At 35.1% G+C, this 18670-nt stretch overlaps 1 protein-coding gene across 3 annotated transcripts; it reads left to right on the top strand.

The window, feature by feature from the left end:
• Positions 1-714: 714 nt before the first annotated feature.
• On the top strand, positions 715-17811 carry PHF6 (PHD finger protein 6). 3 transcript variants are annotated; one of them, XM_008937182.1, is made up of 10 exons: positions 715-895; positions 1096-1197; positions 4120-4253; positions 4567-4610; positions 13912-14075; positions 14256-14399; positions 14924-15028; positions 15858-15991; positions 16641-16770; positions 17063-17148. In XM_008937182.1, the coding sequence occupies exons 1-9, from the start codon at positions 758-760 to the stop codon at positions 16768-16770; spliced, it is 1095 nt and encodes a 364-aa protein (XP_008935430.1). In that variant the 5' UTR covers positions 715-757; the 3' UTR covers positions 17063-17148. The 3 variants fall into 3 exon arrangements, with proteins under 3 accessions (XP_008935430.1, XP_008935429.1, XP_008935428.1); XM_008937181.1 differs by having other exon boundaries at positions 758-895; positions 13909-14075; positions 17063-17811; XM_008937180.1 differs by adding an exon at positions 11095-11097 and having other exon boundaries at positions 758-895; positions 13909-14075; positions 16641-17503.
• Positions 17812-18670: the final 859 nt, after the last annotated feature.

Below are 18670 nucleotides of genomic sequence, written 5' to 3'. Positions count from 1 at the left end.
ACTAGCATGGTACCATTAAATTAGCTGTGGATCTTGACAAGGTTCCCTTTCCAGCATATTAGTCCTAGATACTTCAGAAATTTTTTCTAATGCTGCTTGCTTAGCCACAGTGTATCTGTGAAATACCTAAAATGGTAACCTTTTATCTTTTCATCTCTACTCTCATCTAAGGGTAGTTGCTCATCTGCTGTGATACTTTGTGAGCTTTTACACTCAAAACCTTTTCTTGATGCTGTGCTGGGCTTTTCGGGGTCTTTTTCCTTCTGTGTTTGCAGAAGTTCACTAGCATGAATTGTATTGCATGCACAGGTAGTCCATTTTCCACAAATTCCTTAGCTGTAGTAAATGAATATAAGCCTGTGATAAAAGAGTAGCAATAACTTTTTCCCCTAATGAGTGCTGTACTTGTATTTTCAACTTAATTCATCTTTTCCCTCTAAGTTTTTTATTCATATCCAAAGTTTTATACTGACATTCAAACTTTTTTTTTTTGCATAATGAGCTAATTCTGCTTGTTGATACAATATTATAAAAAGTTGGCAAAGTACTGCCTCTGCTGGGTGCCTGTTTATTCAGATACATGGAAGTTGCATAAAGAAGGGGGTAAGGAGGGACAGATCACTTTTAAGCGATATCAACACTATCTTTATAAAACTAAAGTTAAACTGCCTTTTGTTGATGTTAACATGCTGATTACACCTTTTTTTTCCTGTAGCATTGAGAGGATTGAAGTGGCGTTCTAAGGTCATTTAAAATCATGACCAGCTCAGTTGGACAGAAAAAAGTCTCTTCAAGACAAAGGAAGTGTGGTTTTTGTAGATCTAATAAAGATAATGAATGTGGACAATTATTGATGTCAGAAAACCAGAAGGTGGCAGCACATCACAAGTGTATGGTAAGTAACACGGAGGAGAAAGGAAAAGAACCTATCGAGCTAGTAAAAGACTAGAAACAAATGGAGAACTCACCTGTTGTGGCATTGGCACAAACGATTAATCACTGTAATTTGAAATGTTGTGTGTTTCTTATAGATATAAATGTTCTGTATCACTTATACCCTTAAAACATTAAAAAGTTTTGTTTTTATAATTTTAGCTGTTCTCATCTGCACTGGTATCTTCACACACTGATAATGAGAGTCTTGGTGGATTCTCTATTGAAGATATTCAGAAAGAAATAAAGAGAGGCACTAAACTGGTGAGTCTATTTTTGGCTCTTAAAAATGAAAAACAATATTTTCTAACCTTCTATAAAGTTTAACATGAAGTTGTTCAGTACATTATATATGTGTTGTTTTTTCTTTTTTAAAGTGTTACATTTGTGTGAGCTGTAAGGTAATGGACAACTTACAGAAGATGTTGAAGTAAAATTGGTGTCAGATTATGGACAGAAAACCTCAGCAGATATGATTTTACTCCTATTAAAATGAAATTTAAATGTCAGTTAACCAGTCCTTGAAGTCTCTTTAGCAAAGGATGGAAATAATAAAAAGTAGTTTATTTCAGTAAAGTTCTGCTGGCATGTAAAAGTGCTCTTTTAAGGAGTGTAGCTTAATCACAGAATTATTTAAAACCAAATCCATTATTATTATTTTTATAGTAAATTTTTTCCTCACTGGCAAATGTAGATGGCTGTAGCAGGTAGACGTTTTTTGTCCAAGCAAATCTGAAAACTTGTTCACAGAATTTTTCTTTTTGATGGAGTGCATATAAACAATATCGCTTCCTAAATTTATGTTTCTAATCTAGTAATTTGCTGCCAAAACCTGTTTCTAACTACCAAAGATAATTCAATTGCTTCCTTTTACAGTGATTTAATAGATGATTCCATGAATATACATGTCTTATGAGGCATGTGAGTACAGTAGTGATTACAGCTCTACCAAATTCATGAGAATTGAGCAGCAATGACTTTTTTCATTCCTAAGAAGCTTTAAAGCACTTTTACGTATTTACTTGTTCTTGGATTACTCCAAAGTATTATTGTAGAACTACAATTATATAGTAATAGTCTAATAACTTCATCCAGTGGTTCATTTGAAACTTTTAAAATGCAGGGAACTTTATTTGCTCTAATTCGCTGAAACATGAAGAAATAACTACTCACAAGTCATTAATTTTGTGATTAGGAATTTCCAAAGAACACAGTAGCAAACAGAACTACAGATAGTAAAGAAACATCTTAATTCTTGGGTCTCATAAGTGTTTTTTAAAGGTTATTTCTTTTTATGTCATTGGTGGTTTCTGTCTTTCTGCTTCTGAATCTCTTCATGTTCCTTCCCTGATGTGACAGCTGGATATAGTCTTGGGGCTCACTAGCTGTACTTATCGGGCACGTTCAGCTTTTTGCAGAAAACCTGGATCTGGTTAATCTAGTAGATTCACAGTCCTGAGATGTTTCCTATTTGGTGAGGATTTACAAGACTATTTTAGATCTTAACTGAGTCTGTAGCTGTTAGGAAACTACAGCTCTGAATCACTTTCTGGAGGAATCTGCTGTTCTCCATTGACTTTTATAGCAAGCTTAAAGCTAAATGTTTATAATTAGCCCAAATAGCCCCTCTAAATTCTGTTTTCCATTCTAGCCTGTTCTTTTATGTGGGAACACATTGAGCAAAAATATCTCAGCATGGTGCACTGGGTTAAGTAATTATATTGATAGCTTGGACTGAATTTGTCTGCTGGCAGATTTCGTGTAGTTGCCTTCCTTCAGGAGGTGCTGCTGCTGACCTGGTCTGCACTCAAAACTGAGGCCTATTTATTACTGAAGTTCTAATGACTGACTTGTAGAGCCTTTCTGATATCAGATAATATATTTCTGTCTGAGAAGAGTTGATAGGTTCAAACCTTAGCATGCCAGTCATAAAAACTTGCGTAAGTCTAAGTATTTGGGAGAAAGGCACTGATATCTTTATTGTTTCTGTTAGCTGTGCATGGGAGGATTTTTTTTTTTTTTTTTTAAAGTTTACCTATTTTGCAGCCAAATATCATATGTGAAGTGTCCTGATGTAACTGAGGAATGAATTGGTTGACAGCGACCAGTACAGCAGGACTTGCATCAATGGAATAAATATATTATTACTGTCAGGGAACGTAGACCAATAAATCCATATAAAAATTCCAATGGTCTGTTTTGTTCATACAGATATATCACAGTGTTCATAAAAAGAAATTTCTCTCTTGGTAGTTTCTGGCTTTCAGAATGCTGAAGTAGTGACTAAAATTAATTGAATGGATATAATTTCAACCTGTGCTTTTTTAAAGAGCTTTGATACATACAAAAAGCTCTGATTGTCGTGGGAAGGGCTTTTAATGGGAAGTGCTGACATTTTTGGGCAATATTATGTTGGTAAAAAATAATACAGAAAAAAATACTGCGATACTGTTAATGCCTTTCTGATACCATATAAGAGGTGCAGTGAATAATTTAGAAGCATAATTGGTGTATCCTAAGTAATGATGAGTGCTAATATGAAAAGGATTAATTATTGGGAAAGAAGATAAAGCAACAGGCTCCTGTTTAGCCTTTTCTACAATATAGGCATAAAGAACAAAATTTAATATAATTGAAATGTTTATTGTATTTAACAAATATTTCACTAAATTCAGTGTTCTGGGGGAGACTTAAATAACTGTATGGAAAAAAGAGGGAAAGATTTCTGCTGAGGCTGAGGTAAATTTGCAGGTCATTGGTATTTTTACTGCAAGATTCATTGCCAAATGAATGGGTTGATTTTTTTTTCTTTTATTTTCATAATGTAGTTCAGAATTAAACAGGTACAATTTATGATTTTAACCTATTAAATGGTTGGTACAAGCAGACTTTCCTTGGGAGTGGGACATTTAGGTGAATAGTTGTGTCACTTTCAACACTTTCCACAAAACAAATTACTTGTTTTCTTCACTGAATTGATGATCAATATGTGATCGTTGTTGTACTGCTGTGTAATTGCAACAAATTTCTCCTTGATTTTAAAATAAATTATGAAAATCACCTGAAAGCAGGAAAGGTAATGCCACATGCCATTTATTTTGTCACCAGGAGTGGTAACTATATTATCTTTGAACTCAGAAATACTAAGCCAGCAGTAACATGAACTGTGCTTTACTTTCTTTACAGATGTGCTCTTTATGCCATTGTCCTGGGGCGACCATTGGCTGTGATGTGAAAACATGTCACAAGACATATCACTACTACTGTGCTTTGCATGATAAAGCTCAGATAAGAGAGAAACCTTCACAAGGCATTTACATGTAACTATTACTTATTTGCTATGTTTATTTTTGTATTTATATTTCACATTCTTGTTAAAAGAAAATAAAACAAAGCAAAACAAAAATACCCACTTTGGAATCTAAACAGAACTGTTGCAAAAAAAAAAATTCTAATGATGAATGTGGCATTCAAAATTGTGATGTGCTAGAAAAGCATATTTTCACTGCAAGATATGTATATCACTGAGTCTTACAAGTGGGAGAAAAATATACTGGCATTTAAATTTAAAAGATGAGTAAATAATCTGTGAATCGTGACTGACTTGACAGTTTTCAACTACTTTGTTTATAGGATTTTATGTCGAAAACACAAGAAAACTACGCATAACTCTGAAGGTAAAATTATTCAATATAAATTTTTCCCATTGTAGAAAGATACTTGGTTAAATTTAATTTTTTTTCTGGAGAATATAAATGTTTTCAGTAAAAATTAGAACTACATTTTTTTCAGAAGCAGTGAGTTTGGAAGCCCATCTGATTTCTGCAGTTTCTCTAAAAATTACTCATTGAGTGTGGAGAAAAACCTAAACCATAAATTTTAGGATGGTTGAAAGATTTGATGTTCTGTCAAAACAAAGTTTGGGTAGAAGTAGTGCATTCCCTTCTGGGAAGAAGCTGGCTTATATTTGGATTTAAATATTCATAATATTAACATCTGAAATATTTTGTCAGGTAACAGCTGATTTTTGCTATTGCTAATGTTCCTAAAAATTCACTATTTTTTGGAAATGTTAAATGAAGCTCAATGTTTTAAATAAGAAAGTCATAATAGTAAATGAAAAAGTTTGTGATCAGATCACTTATATATTTCTGAGTCCTTTTGATGAACAAAAAAAGCTGTATGGACACGTTTATGAAAAGCTGTGAATCCTCGCAGAGGAGAGTAGTGAAATGCGTGAGGAGTGATGTGCCACAATCGTACATAAATCAGGCTTAACATTTCCCACTACTTGTGCTCTTGTGCATTTCTGCAGGTGGTTTTTTTTTTGTACTGTATCCAGATTTGGTTAACCAAACACTTGTTGACTTTTGGCACTACTTTCAATTGACATGTCATCACATTTAACAAATGAGGAATACATGACTCTAGCAAAGAAAAAAATTTCATAAATAAATTGTCTCTTTCTGCCAAATGTAATTTTAAGGTAATATATTATTTTTATGGTAGGGGTAGTAGGTATATTAGTGTTAAGGTTTGGATATTACTTAAATGTTCAGGAAGATATTGAAGGCAGTAGAAAATCCCAAATGAAAACCTTTTTTTTTTTTTACATCTATTTAAATAATCATTGTCATGTGCTTTGTATAAAACATTGATTTTGCTATTACTAGCTTTAAATAAGGAAAGTAGTGAATGAGTTAATTCTAAAAAGAGACAGGGCACATTATCTTGTAGCTGGGCACTTTGGTTGGTGGTTTGTTTTGCTTCTTAGCCGAAATAGAATATGAAAGACAGATTAAACTCTGATATTTAAGCATAATCATTGTACTTATTCACAAATGGCTCAGTATTTGATTTCTCTTGAAAAATGCCTCCAATTCTGCATGGAGCCTTGTGCCAATGCATGACTTTTTCTGCGAGGAGTCCCTTGCAGGATCTGGACTTGTGCTTTTCTTTAAGAGTTTTCAGAAACCATTCTCTCCCGTTCTATGATGTAATTATCTAATGGCAAATGTTTTTAAATGGATATATTTGTCTGAGAAGATATAACTAGAGTTGTAGTGGCTTTTGTCTTAAGTGTTGATGATGCCAGTTTATTAAAACATTAAACTAGATTAATCCAAAGAGATTTTTAGACTGAGGGTAGGAGAAGGAAGAATAAACAACATAATTCAGAAAAAATGGGGCCAAAGAACCCACAAGTATCTTACTTGGCATTTAACTTTGCACATTCTTGTTTAAAAATATTGAGCTCTACACTTTACACTTCTAGAAATGTGTATCTGTACCTCAATTTTTGTTTTCTGGTTTTGGTTTAATATTTGACCGAAATTTTACACAGTGCCCTTTCCCAAAGAACATGTTCTCTTTTTAGTCCATGCAGTTTAGGGATCTATAGAATATTATTACTTGCTTATTATGGATTGTTGTGGATTACATTATTATGGATTTGATAATGCCAGAAGATGATGCTCTTTTGTGATAGGTCTCCTTTAAATCAAAGAAAGTAAAAATACATATTGCATTTCTTATGGAAATTACTTAGAGCATTGTATGGCAATGATATTTTGCTATGTTGAAAGCTAAACTAATCACCTTTAGTAGACAGAAATATACAGGGTGGTTTTCCAAGTTGAAGAGACTTCGGAGTGTTTATTTCTTACTATTTATATGCTGAAGTTTGCTGAATTAAATGGGAACTAGAAGATTTTGGATGGTGAGAGTAAGCTTTATTTATCTATTTTGTTGGTTTATTACTGGAGAGAAATGTGAGTATCAAAGAAGAATTTAAATGTGGAAGAATGGTGGGGGTGAAACCAAAAAGGACTTGCAGAGAGGAGTAAATAGAGTAGCTAGGGATACTGGCTAACATAGCAAACATATGCAAACATAGCAGTGGTGTTTTTTTTTTTTTTTTTCTTGTTTTTGTTTCATTTCTGTGAATCCTTGCTCTCAGCAATGTTTTCATAACAGAATAGTTAAAGCTTGTCTGTGGTTATGTCACTCAATGTAGGTGCACAGAAACACTGGAATTATCAGTCCTTTTTAATGGAAACTTACTACTCCTGTTCTGGGGTCCTGGTCGTTTTTTTCTTGGTCAAACATCTGGGGTTTTATCCTTTGTTCTCTGTATCCAAATTTAATTGTTGTGGTCCAAATGTTTTTATTATGTCACTTCTGTTAGTGGGTGTTGGAAGAGTTTTTAGGAATGTTTGGTTTGGTGCAGTCCCAAACGGTTTATTTTCTGAAGGCAGTACTGATACATAATAGGGAGATTTTTTTCCTTGGCTTCCCTGGAAAATAAATGCTTTTGAAGGCACGCTTATTCAGGTCTGAGATCTGGCTAATGTACTTTTTGTTAGAAGTTCTAGTTTAAAAAGAATATCTGTTAACTGTTTAGTAACAGTTAGAGAAATTTCCTTGAGGCTGCATGGAAATGTTGGAATTAAAGTTTTCCAATTAAAACCTAATAAAAAGGACCTCTTAGATGTTATTTATTGCTGTCATGAAGTTCAAGTGGTGCAAGAATTCATCAGACTAAGTATCTCTCTACTCATCAAGACAAAATTAATGAGCGATGTGAGTTTATTTTCCTTTAACTGACACAAGTTGCTGAGCTACCTTCTCTTTTCTTTGAATATAAAAATATAAAACATAGCAGAAAAAAAATTGTGCTCTTGAATTTGTGATTTATTTCAGCAGTTTGCTGGGTTTGATTTATTTGAATGGCCTAGCTTTCAGGTGATCCAAAATAGGAAAATTGTATTTCTCCTGTGTTTCTTTTGTGTATAGATATTTCAGAGTGATTCTTGTTTGGTGTGCTCCCTCTAAGTGGGGAAAAGGACAGTAAAAGTGAGGTGCTCCCACGCTTTGTACTAGGCCGCAAGGTCAGCAGATTTGAAGACACCTGCTCAGAGAAACAGACCAACTTACTGAAAGCTTTGTGTCTAGATTTTTGTCTTGCTAGTCACAAATCTAACGAAATAATCTTACCTGAACTTCAAGTAATAGTTTAATTTGTAATTCAGACAAGCTGTCTTAAGTTTTCAGTACCTAATAGGGTACAGGAATTGTTGCCAGTGCTTTCAGACTACTGCAGCTAATTAATAGTTGAATTACTGTTCAGTTTGATACAATTGCTTTTATTCTTTTTGTACAATAGCGTACTGTTGAACTAAGGTTTTGGGACTGTTGGTTGGAATTTATTCCAATGTACTGGAAATAGTTGTTGAAAATTTTAATATCTGGTATCTCCCTGTTCCCTGCAGGTGAGCTGCCCTGGCCCTTGTGTTGAATTTAAATTCAGCTGATCGGGAATAGTTTAATGTAAAGTGAGATAAGAATGTAAATTCCTTCTTCTGTTAAATAGTAGTAAAACAAAGAATAGTGAAGACAGCCTTGTGGCTATCTATTGTTAATGTTTAAAACAGATGCTTGGGAACTGTGGGGTCCGAAAATGAAGTGTCAATAATTCCTGTTGTAGTTGTACTCAAAGCCTCAGGAATTATGTTTCCACAATGGAAATATGGGTATTCCCTGTCTCAGCATCCTTTTCACATTATTCTAAAGATCAGACATGAAATCTGTGCTTCTCATACTGCTTAGTAAGTTGAATCAGGGTAATATTTCTCTCAGGCCTATTTAGAGATGCTGCAATCTATATCAAACCGAGTTCTTTTTCAAAGCGCTGTGTAAGCCAGAGGCTGGCAGGAAAAACATCTGAAACTTTTTGGCATTATAGTTAGGTAACATCCTGATTCATCTTTGGGTTCTGTAATCAGTGCTTGTTCATAGTTGCATTTTCTGTAACACTGTTCACAGCATAAGCTTGCTTAACACTGTATGCTTTAATGCAGCCAGATGTAAAAGTGGATGTCGCTTTCAGTTCAGTGTCATTTCAGCTCTACTGGTGGATGGTAAATTCTTCCTAGACTCTGTTAACTCAGCCTTCTTGTATCTTCTGGAGAATGCTGCTCTGAATGTGGCATCAAATGTCTACATAACATTATGACAGAAACAGTTGGCCCAAGCAGTAAGTTAGCACTCTGATGCAATCTGCTACAGACTAATTGAGGTATTTGGCAGAAGCATCCCAATGGTGTTTTCTCACAGCTAATGGAAAAAGGGAAAGGGGGGAAAAAAGTAATATGTGGTGAATGGTTTGTCCTGTCAGTGGAGCTGTCCTCTGGTGTTCATGTCATAATTCTCCTTCCTATCTAGGAAGGACTTATACAAATAGAAACTTGGTCAGCTAACTGAAAAGCTTTATCATATTGGTTGTCATAAGCATTCTCGTTAGGTGGATAAGCCAAGTGTATTATCTATCTTCAGACTTTGCTGAGGATTGTTTGCTTGAGAAAGATTTATATTGTATGAATAAAATAGTCCTTAATAACCATTTTCTATGTTATTCTATGTTTCTGTGTTCTATGTACTTAATTAAAGAAATAATATCAAGTACTTCATAATATGGATACTGTTCAGTCAAAAATACCTTTTGGACAAGAGTCATCAGTTTCTTGAGGCATCTGGTACTTTCAGAGACACTTTAGTGACAGAACCTCAGGGGTAACTTTATTTTTTTTCCTCTCGTACTTTCTCCAGTTCCAATGTTTTGCATAACTTAGTCTTTTTCCATTGAAATTAAAAAACCTAAAAATTTTATTCAGCATTTTGATTGTTAATGTCACATCATTTACTGATAAAAGCATCTGTTATTTCATGATCAGTTTACCTTATTCTGCATTTTCTTGCAGGGTTTTTTATGCAAATTTCTGGTTTTTATTAGTGCTTATAGATGCATTCGTAGTTTTATTACTGAATACTAACCTACAATAAGGTTTTCTGTTTGGTTCTTTTTTTAAATTTCCTTCCAATTTAGAATGTAACATGTTGCCATATTTATTTGGTTTCAGTCATGTTTTAAAGAGGTCTTACTCTAACATGCTAAAGGTCTTTTTCTGTTATATTCAGTTTCATTTTTTAAAATCTAGTAAGGTTGATTTTATTCTTTGTACTTTTTAGAGTTTCTCTTCTCTCCCAGCTGCACTGTAGAACATTAAATACTTATGTGTGATTTCAGGTTTACATAACAGCATGTCTGAGCCACTTCCACATTCTGCATTTTGGCTTCTTTTTATGTACAGCCCTACTTACAAATATATTTTGCCAGTCAGTTTTGTTTGTTGTCTTCCTCATACAGACTTAGCCCCCTTTGCTTCTGGTTCATTTAGTCTGTTGTTAAGATAATGTAGGAGGTGGATACAGAGAGCAGTATTGGCCTTTATTGTACACATCCTCTTTTTATTTGTTCTTTCACAAACTGGAAAACACTTAGTTCTTTTATGACTTTGCTTTAACGTATCTTTTGGAAAAGAGTGATTCTATGTATATTTCAAGCTGATACAATATAGAATAGACCAGGGATATTTCAACCTCTTCTCTGCCAATCCTTATTTTAAACAGCAAAACATCTCGATCCTTTTTTCTTCTAGTTGTGATCAAAGGAGAATTTTTAGATTTCTCTCTGAAGCTGAGTCTCCTTTTTAACAGTTTATGTAATACAGCATTTTGCTAGTCTTCTTTTTGTGGTACTTAGTACTACTCATGGATTTCTAAAATGCAAATTTGGGGCTTGATGCTGCTCATCTTTTTCCCTAATCTGAATTTACAATTTCGTGTTCTTAGGTGCTTTTTAAAACATAGAGTGTGTCCTCTTGATTTCTACCCCCACCCCTCCTTCTCTTAATACTGCGTATTAAGCTTGTTTTCTCAGATACAGCAGTTAGGGACTTCTAAAGAAAGCTCATAAGATACGTCCTTTGAAGATGTTAGATAAGGTTGAGAATATTGTGACAATTTAAAAAAATCAATACAGTAATGGGATATGGGATGGGGGGCAGCTGAAAAATATCTATGGAATCTCAGGGGATTCAGAGTCTGGGTGATATCCGTGATAAAACTTCATCTGGTCAGGGAGGAGTTGAACAACTTTTTGTGTTTTCCTTAGTTCAAGCTGACATGAGAAGTTGGAAACACTCAACCATCAGATGCCAGGGAAACAGGGTAAGCTGGCAGTGGGCTCGAGGGGCGGGGTAGGGCACAAACCAAATTGTACATTAACCAGTGAAGACCATCCAAGGCAGGTGTATTTTAAAGCTGGTTACAATCTCTTTCTTCCTGCACTCTTAACACTAGCTCATAGTGCTGTTAAAAATGAGAGAAAATGCAACATTTTGAAGTATCTATATTGTAGATAGATGTGGTAGAGCAGATCCTCACATCTCAGTGGTGTTTATCTATAGGTCCATGTCACTTTTAGCAGGAGACCTAACTGCAAGGAATTTTATTTTAATGAAGGGGTCATGTAGCATCTAGATTTCTATGAACTCTGAACTTTTTTAGAAGTACTAGTTTTGAGCACAGAAGAGGGGTTCTCCTTTGAGGAAAGCTGTGCCAGCTTGATGTTCTTTTATCTTACACTGATACCTTCTTTTAAAAATACAGCATTTTTACTTTTCAAATCTTAACTATTCTAATAATTCTCAACTTAAGAGCTTATTCTATAAGGAGGCTGTGACATTTCTTATAAAGAGTTGAGTTTTAGTAGTTATGATTCGCTTCCAGTTTTGACAGTGTGCCTGAGGGTTCAGGATATGCTTTAATGTTATTTAGAAAGTAAGGGTGGACTAAGAGGTGGAAAGCATTATGGTTGGAAGAATTTTTAAGGAGCTTTGGAAAAAAAATAAGGAATGTTGGTGAATGGAATACATTTTGCTTCATCAAATACAGTAGGGAAATGTGTGAAATTATTTTGGAAGGAGCATTTTAAACTTCTTAGTGATGTTATTTAAAGGGTCAGGAATTCAATAGTCACATTTTTCTAAGACTTTTTTTTCTAGAACAACCATCTATGATTTCTAGAAATGTGAAAGTAGAGACAAAGATTCACAAAATTCTTTTAATACACTGGTGGAGGGTTCATATAATGAGGGCTATGATAAAAGAGAATTCTTTTCTTTGAGGCAGGTTTTCAGGTTGTAGTAAAATTTGCTATATGCAATCTGAGAGTCACAATATCTAAATTGCATAATCCTGCTTGGGGAATTTAACAAGTAATGATTAAAGAAAAATAATATTAGACAGTGAATTGTTTGAAGAAAATGTAAAATGTATTGTTTCATTAGATCAGCCATGTCATCATGTATTTTATTTTTTCAGAGTAAAATAAACAGTGCTTTTGTCATCTAATTGGAAAAGACTAGTATGTATATTAAAGTATAGGAATGTTGTGGTGGATAGGTGGGTGTGTTTAGCAGTAACTTGAGAATATGTGTATATAGCTGAATAATCTATCAATTTAAGCCAAAGTAATTTGCAGATTTGTATTAATTTATTTTCTTTTTTTTTTTTCATCTTTCTAACTGTACAGCAGAGTAAAGCTTTGGGGGGGATTATGTTCCTGTATAACCTGTTGTGATGCATTTGGATGAGTTTTCTGTTTTTTCATTAATAAACGTGCCAGAAGTTGTAGCTTTCTCAGGGGTCAGCAAACAGCCTCGACAGACTAAGCTTAATGGGATACACTTGTATGCAAGGCCTCGGGCCAGTAGCTCAGTTATCTTCTACTCCAAGTTCCTGGCTGTGGAATATGTTCAAGTCTTTGACTTCAAACTTTTGTGCTGTTAATCATGAGATAGGAATGTGATTTGATTTTTATGTGATAATGGATAAGAAAGATGACTTCTGGTGAAGGAGCATATAGTCTTAAAGTAAGATGTCGTGTCTGGATCCTGAGACTGTGATATAATGGTGATAAGTGCCATAGCAATGCTTAAATAATAATAATACCACGACAGTTAAGTGGCACATTCATGTTCCAGATCTTCTGATGAGGATTTCCTTCCGTTTGGGGGCTCATACTGATGTTTGTGGTTTGGATTTTGAGAAGCAAGTTCTTCAGTGGTGTGTGTGCATGTTTCTTTAAACAAATCTGCTGCAGTATCTTTGCAGTCTGAGCAGGAGTGGGTGTTACATATGAGAGGAAAAAAGAAGGATGTTCCGGTGAGAGCTGATGATCAGGAAAGTTGCTAGTGACTGAATAGAGCTGTTATTCAATATCAGATGTAACTTCACTAGATCATATTGGAAGCAATCTTAAGGTTGCAGAATTGATCGGCATAAACTGTAGGGCTTTGAGTTATTTAAAGGACAGTCTGCTAGAATGCTGGACTACAGTTCTATGTAGCATGCTGCAGTGGAGCTGACATTTTCAAAGGAACTTGTCAGACCTCTTTGGTATGTCTATATTAAAAATGTATGTTCTTATATTCTTAATGGTCTATAAATACTTTTTTTAGGATATCGTGTAGTGTGGATGATTTTCTGTCAACTAGCAGCTGCTTTTGACTGTAGATATGAAAATATACTGTAACTAAAAAATTTTAGATGTGCTTCATGGAGGCAATATACATTTCAGTGTTAAAACTTGATTTTAATGTTACAGGTAAAATGGGTGATTTTTTTTTTTTCCTTAGGTCAAAAGACACCAATTAATAAAGCAAGGAGAGAGGTGTTATTTAGAAACACTGGCATACCAAGGGCAGTTTGCATTGAGTTACACACCTAAAAAAAAAAAAAGCTTATTTCATGGTTGAAAACATTTTCTGGTTTCAGTGTAGTTTCAATGAGTCTTATTTTCAGTGGTGGTGAATATATGTATCTGAGGACATATTACCATCTTCATATGTTACGATGCAAAGCTGTGTGATGTGTATAAAGCAGTAATGTTTTCAGGATCTGCAGCTGCATGTTTGTAACAAATGGGGGAAAGCTGCTATTTTTATTTCTAAGCAAAACAAAATACAGATTGTTTTTTTCTTGTCTGTTTTCTGGTTTTGGTTTTGTTTATTTGGTTAGTTTTGCACAAATTGTCTGAGAATTTTATTTGATGGTGTTTTCTAACTTCTAAAGCAGATTTAGAAGAAAGTATCAATGAACACGAGTTGGAGCCTTCACCTCCCAAAGGAAAGAGGAGGGGTCGTAAGGGAAAGCCAAGAAAAACAAATTTAAAAGGGCAATCAGAAGACACTAGATCTACGTCCTCACATGGCACAGATGAAATAGAAAGCAGTTCCTATGTAAGCAGTAAATATGCTAAACTTCTCTTAGAAGACAGAATTGCATATTTCTTCTCTGCAAATATAATTTTTATTAAAATTTGCATTTGTCTGAGCCTCCAGCTGGTGGCCACAGGCTTTTAAAATTACAACCTTATTGGTAACCCAGCAGTATATTTTAGTAAAATGTTTTTCTTTCAGAGAGACAGGTCTCCCCACAGAAGCAGCCCCAGTGATACAAAACCTAAATGTGGATTCTGTCATGCAGGTGAAGAAGAAAATGAAGCTAGAGGAAAGCTTCATATATTTAATGCCAAAAAGGCTGCAGCACACTATAAGTGCATGGTGAGTAACAGCATTGTGGTTAACCAGTCTATTCTGTCTGAATTGCTATTTTAGATTTTAATACAGTACCCTCACATGTAATTATGCATGAGCATTGTCTGTGTGCTGATGATCTCTTTAAGCACTGAAGTGTTGCAAAGTGAGCAATTCATTTATTTTCACTGCGGGCAATATGGATAAAAGTTAGCTATGTGCTAAGAGATGGAATTAGCTCAGGGAGACTCTTCAGCTTGTTAAAAAAGCTCCCTTAGCATCTAAATGCATACACAATATTTTAGAAGGAGAATGGAAAACAGTTTTAACTAAAAAAAATCCACTCCAAATATAAAATACATTTACCTTACAGGCATTCGGATAAAATCCAGGAAGAATTGGTGAACTTCACTAGTTTTGTGACTCAAGTAGAGTGGGACATGGAGGTTACAGAAGGGTTGTTCCAAACTCAGTTATTCCTACACATAAAAAAAATTCTAATCATGTTGGTGACATGTTGGTGAAATTATTTTGACTCACTTGTTTTACAGTTGTTCTCTTCTGGCACTGTCCAGTTAACAACAACTTCAAGGGCAGAATTTGGTGATTTTGATATCAAAACTGTACTTCAAGAAATCAAGAGAGGAAAAAGAATGGTATGTATCTGCAGAATGGGATGAATGTGTAACTGATTCTAGTAAGGTGTACATTCAGCTCTGCCTCCTTCCTTTTGTGGAACAATCTCTTCCATCTGTTTCTAAACACAAAATTTAATGTAGTCTTACTTTTGGGAGAGGTAGTCAGATAGGAATCTCCTTAAAAATTAGTGGTGTTTAGGCATATTTAGAGTTCTTTATGACAATGTACATAGTAAATTATTATTAGCCTTCCTGTAGCTAAAAGAGAGCAACAGCTTTGGATCCTGTGTTTCTAAAAGCACACTGGTGTAAAACTACAAATAAACTTAGTGAATATGTTCTTGGAGTGAGGTGTTTCCAATTGTTTTGATGTTTTGATATGAAAACATACTAAGGCCTCAGAGATGGAGATGTTGGTAAAATGTCACCCTGTATTTTATTAAAATTCAGGATGTTTTTAAAGTGATAAGACATTGGCGGGGAAGGGGGGGAGGGAAAAAACTCTAGCAATATTGATCCTTCAAAAAAAATAATTTAAGGTTCTTCATATATTAACATACTACAGTGGCATTAAAATGATCTTGGAAATTCAATAATGCGTGCAATCATGTAGCAATTTGCAGTGCCATGGACAGGTAAATCTCAGTGTTCATACTTTAATGAATTAGTATTACACAGTTTCTGTTTTACAATATCTTTGATTAACTTTTCATTGTAAGGATGATCTGCCAGAGAAATTACTTTGTGCCAGGTTGATAGCCATAAGTAAGAGGAACACTAAACTGAATCCTAAGAGGCAAGAGACTGGAAGGCTGAACAGTGCCATTCTCTTCTTTTCCCTGCACAGAAATGCACACTTTGCAGCCAGCCTGGTGCTACTATTGGGTGTGAAATTAAAGCCTGCATAAAAACATACCATTACCACTGTGGAGTAGAAGACAAAGCTAAATACATTGAGAATATGTCACGGGGAATTTATAAGTAAGGATCTATGTAATTCTTGAATCTGTAATGAAAGTGAAGACATTTCTTGGCACTTTTTGTGCCTAACTTGGCTATTCAAGTATGTTATTTGAATAAAACTAATATTATTTCATTTAAAGTGGTATTTTAAAGTAATTGTTGACTTTGCAAAATATTTCAGTTACTCTGCTAACTTAAAATCTTGTAGTAGTGTTGTTCTAATAGGAGAAATGAGAAAATTGACGTTTTTCCCTCTCGATTAATTTATATTGAGGAAACCCTGGATTATTTGTGTCATGATTGCTCCATATTCATGTGCTTTGTAGCTTATTTCGGAGTTTATTTGGACCCCATAACTTTCAATATGTGCTGGACTGCTGACATCAGCGACTTGGCTGCGGTTGAGTTGCCGGTGTGGTTGTCCCCACAAGAGGGCATTCTCTGAGCAGTGTAGTGGCAGTTCTTGAAAACTAGGATTCATCACAATTTTGTTGGCTAGTCTTCAGTCTTTTCTTTCTCAGTTTAACTGAGGCTTGACTGAAAACCATGAAGGAGTTAAAAGAGTGAGCAATTGACTTGTAGCACGTCTTAAAACTAACTGAGAGGAAAGTCTGGTTTTGATAGCTATTTCCAGTAAGAGTCCTCACTGTTTCTCTTCTTGTGCTAGACTCTATTGTAAAAACCATAGTGGAAATGATGAAAGAGACGAAGAGGATGAAGAAAGAGAAAGTAAAAGCCGTGGCAAATCAGGCACTGACCATAATGACATTCCTCAGCAGCAGCTCAATGGAAACTAGGTATGGAAGTTACTCCTGACAGATCTGGTACCGAGACTGAAACGCAATATACATTTAATGTAGTTTATTGCAGTGAAGTGTTTAAATCTAGTGTATGCAGATAAGTACTTTTTATTGGCATACTGCAGACAAATGGGGAGGATTTGTTGTTTTTTAAATCCAGTTGACTTTGTAACAGCATAAGAAGGGAGGCCCTCATTTCTATCGCTAAATATAGATGCAATGTCAGAGCTGCTAAATGCTTTTCTGTATGTTTTTAAATTTACTATTGTTTTCATCATTTTTTAAACAGGTTCAAGGGACAGAGTTATAGAACTGGGAATGGCTAAGACATCATAACTACTAATACTTTTAAATTGTTTTCTAAAATCAGAAAAGGGTTAGTAACTTTTTACTACCCAGCTCTGTTAGAAATTTCATTGAACTGCCTGAAACGTTCATGTGTGTGAGCCTTCAGTAAGTGGCAGAGTTTTACATGTCAATATTATGTAGTTTGTAGTCTGCAGTGTCTGGAAAAAAAATGAAACACTATATAAATGATATGTAATATGTACAGTGTCAAAAGTTAAGGCAGACATTGAAATGAAGTAAGATCTATATTTCTGGACTGAATAAAAACCTTAAGATTTGGAATGTGTAAGTTGTTTAGTGGATTCATGCAACGAGGGAAGGTCTTAGCTAGTTTAATTAATGGCATGGACAAGCTCGTGGCGGCAGCCAGCTGGTGCTGTGTGACTTTGCTGCGGAGGCTGCCGGAGGGAGAGGCGGGGGGGAGAGCCGCCGCTGGGCTGGCTGGCGGAGCGCACGGCAGAGGGACTGGTGCCGCCGGAGCAGGCGGGAGCTCTGCAGCTCTTCCCGTGGCCTCGCTCCTTCCGCCCGGCATCGCTTGCGGGAGATTACTTGAGCAGCTGTTGGTTCTGAGCTGTGAGCTTTAGAACTCATGCCAAAGGGCTGTAGTTCATTCTTTCCCCAACGACCCACCTCTTTCTGTGTCCCTGATCTGCAGAGAACACTTCAGCAAGTGTGATTAAAACCTTACTACACAAACGTTTGGACTCTGCAGCCCAATCTCTTGTACTTCAGAGAGTTACAACTCTTAACTCGCTATGGAATTTAGCCACCATATCTGATGTCCATACCTCAAGTGTTCTGTGTTGGGTGGAACACTTCATGTTTTGTCCAGAATATGCATAAAGATCCCATATTCTGTAAGAAGAATGAGGAAACAACCTTCTTTGCTAGATTGGTATTTATTTTTTAATCTTATGACCACTATATGAGAAACCTTGTTTATCATTCTTTATTGTTTTAGTGATTATTATTTCTTTCTGTCAAGTCAACAATCATGTCATGGAATTCTACTTGCTAGAGTTTAATGTTCCTTTAGGGAATATTCAGATCTAGGCTATACCAAACCTAACAGATCAGTCCTCTGACTGCTTTCAAAACACCTTGTCATTTCTAATGGCTACGAGCTTCTTCAATTGGTCTGTTAAAGCGCATTCTCAGACTTACTTAAATAAAACCAAAAAGCTGAATCTAGTCCACATGTTTGTCTGTTGCTATCGCATCACCTTATTGTTTGTTTAGGGTTTTGACTTGTTTCACTCTGAACTCCCAACAAAACTTCTGGATTTGAAGGAAGGAAACAAGCAAAATACACTGATTTGACTATAAACTGCTACAGTTTTTCTGTGATTGGTATTGCAAAAGCAGTTCATTTGTAACATGAGTTTCTGTAGCATTTTTTACTTGTATTTTTAAAAGATTTAACATGTGTCATTTGTCTTCTTATGCATTCCCTTAATATCTTGAGGGACTCAATTACTGTATATTGGAGTTTCTAACATTTTACCTGTTAGAATTCAATCCTGTTTGCTGTCCTGGAGAATAATGCCAT

The sequence above is a fragment of the Merops nubicus genome, unplaced genomic scaffold (assembly GCF_000691845.1).
Source record: "Merops nubicus isolate BGI_N331 unplaced genomic scaffold, ASM69184v1 scaffold32603, whole genome shotgun sequence".
NCBI lineage: Eukaryota > Metazoa > Chordata > Aves > Coraciiformes > Meropidae > Merops > Merops nubicus.
The sequence above is the reverse complement of the archived record's forward strand: the minus strand, read 5'-3'. Positions and strand labels throughout refer to the sequence as shown.

Excerpts from the sequence above, each read along its gene's own strand:
- PHF6 (XM_008937180.1), top strand. The coding sequence starts at position 758 with ATGACCAGCTCAGTTGGACAGAAAAAAGTCTCTTCAAGACAAAGGAAG. Across the intron at positions 4,254-4,566 it reads CCTTCACAAGGCATTTACAT|GATTTTATGTCGAAAACACA; the intron begins GTAACTATTACT and ends CTTTGTTTATAG. Across the intron at positions 14,400-14,923 it reads CAGCACACTATAAGTGCATG|TTGTTCTCTTCTGGCACTGT; the intron begins GTGAGTAACAGC and ends CTTGTTTTACAG.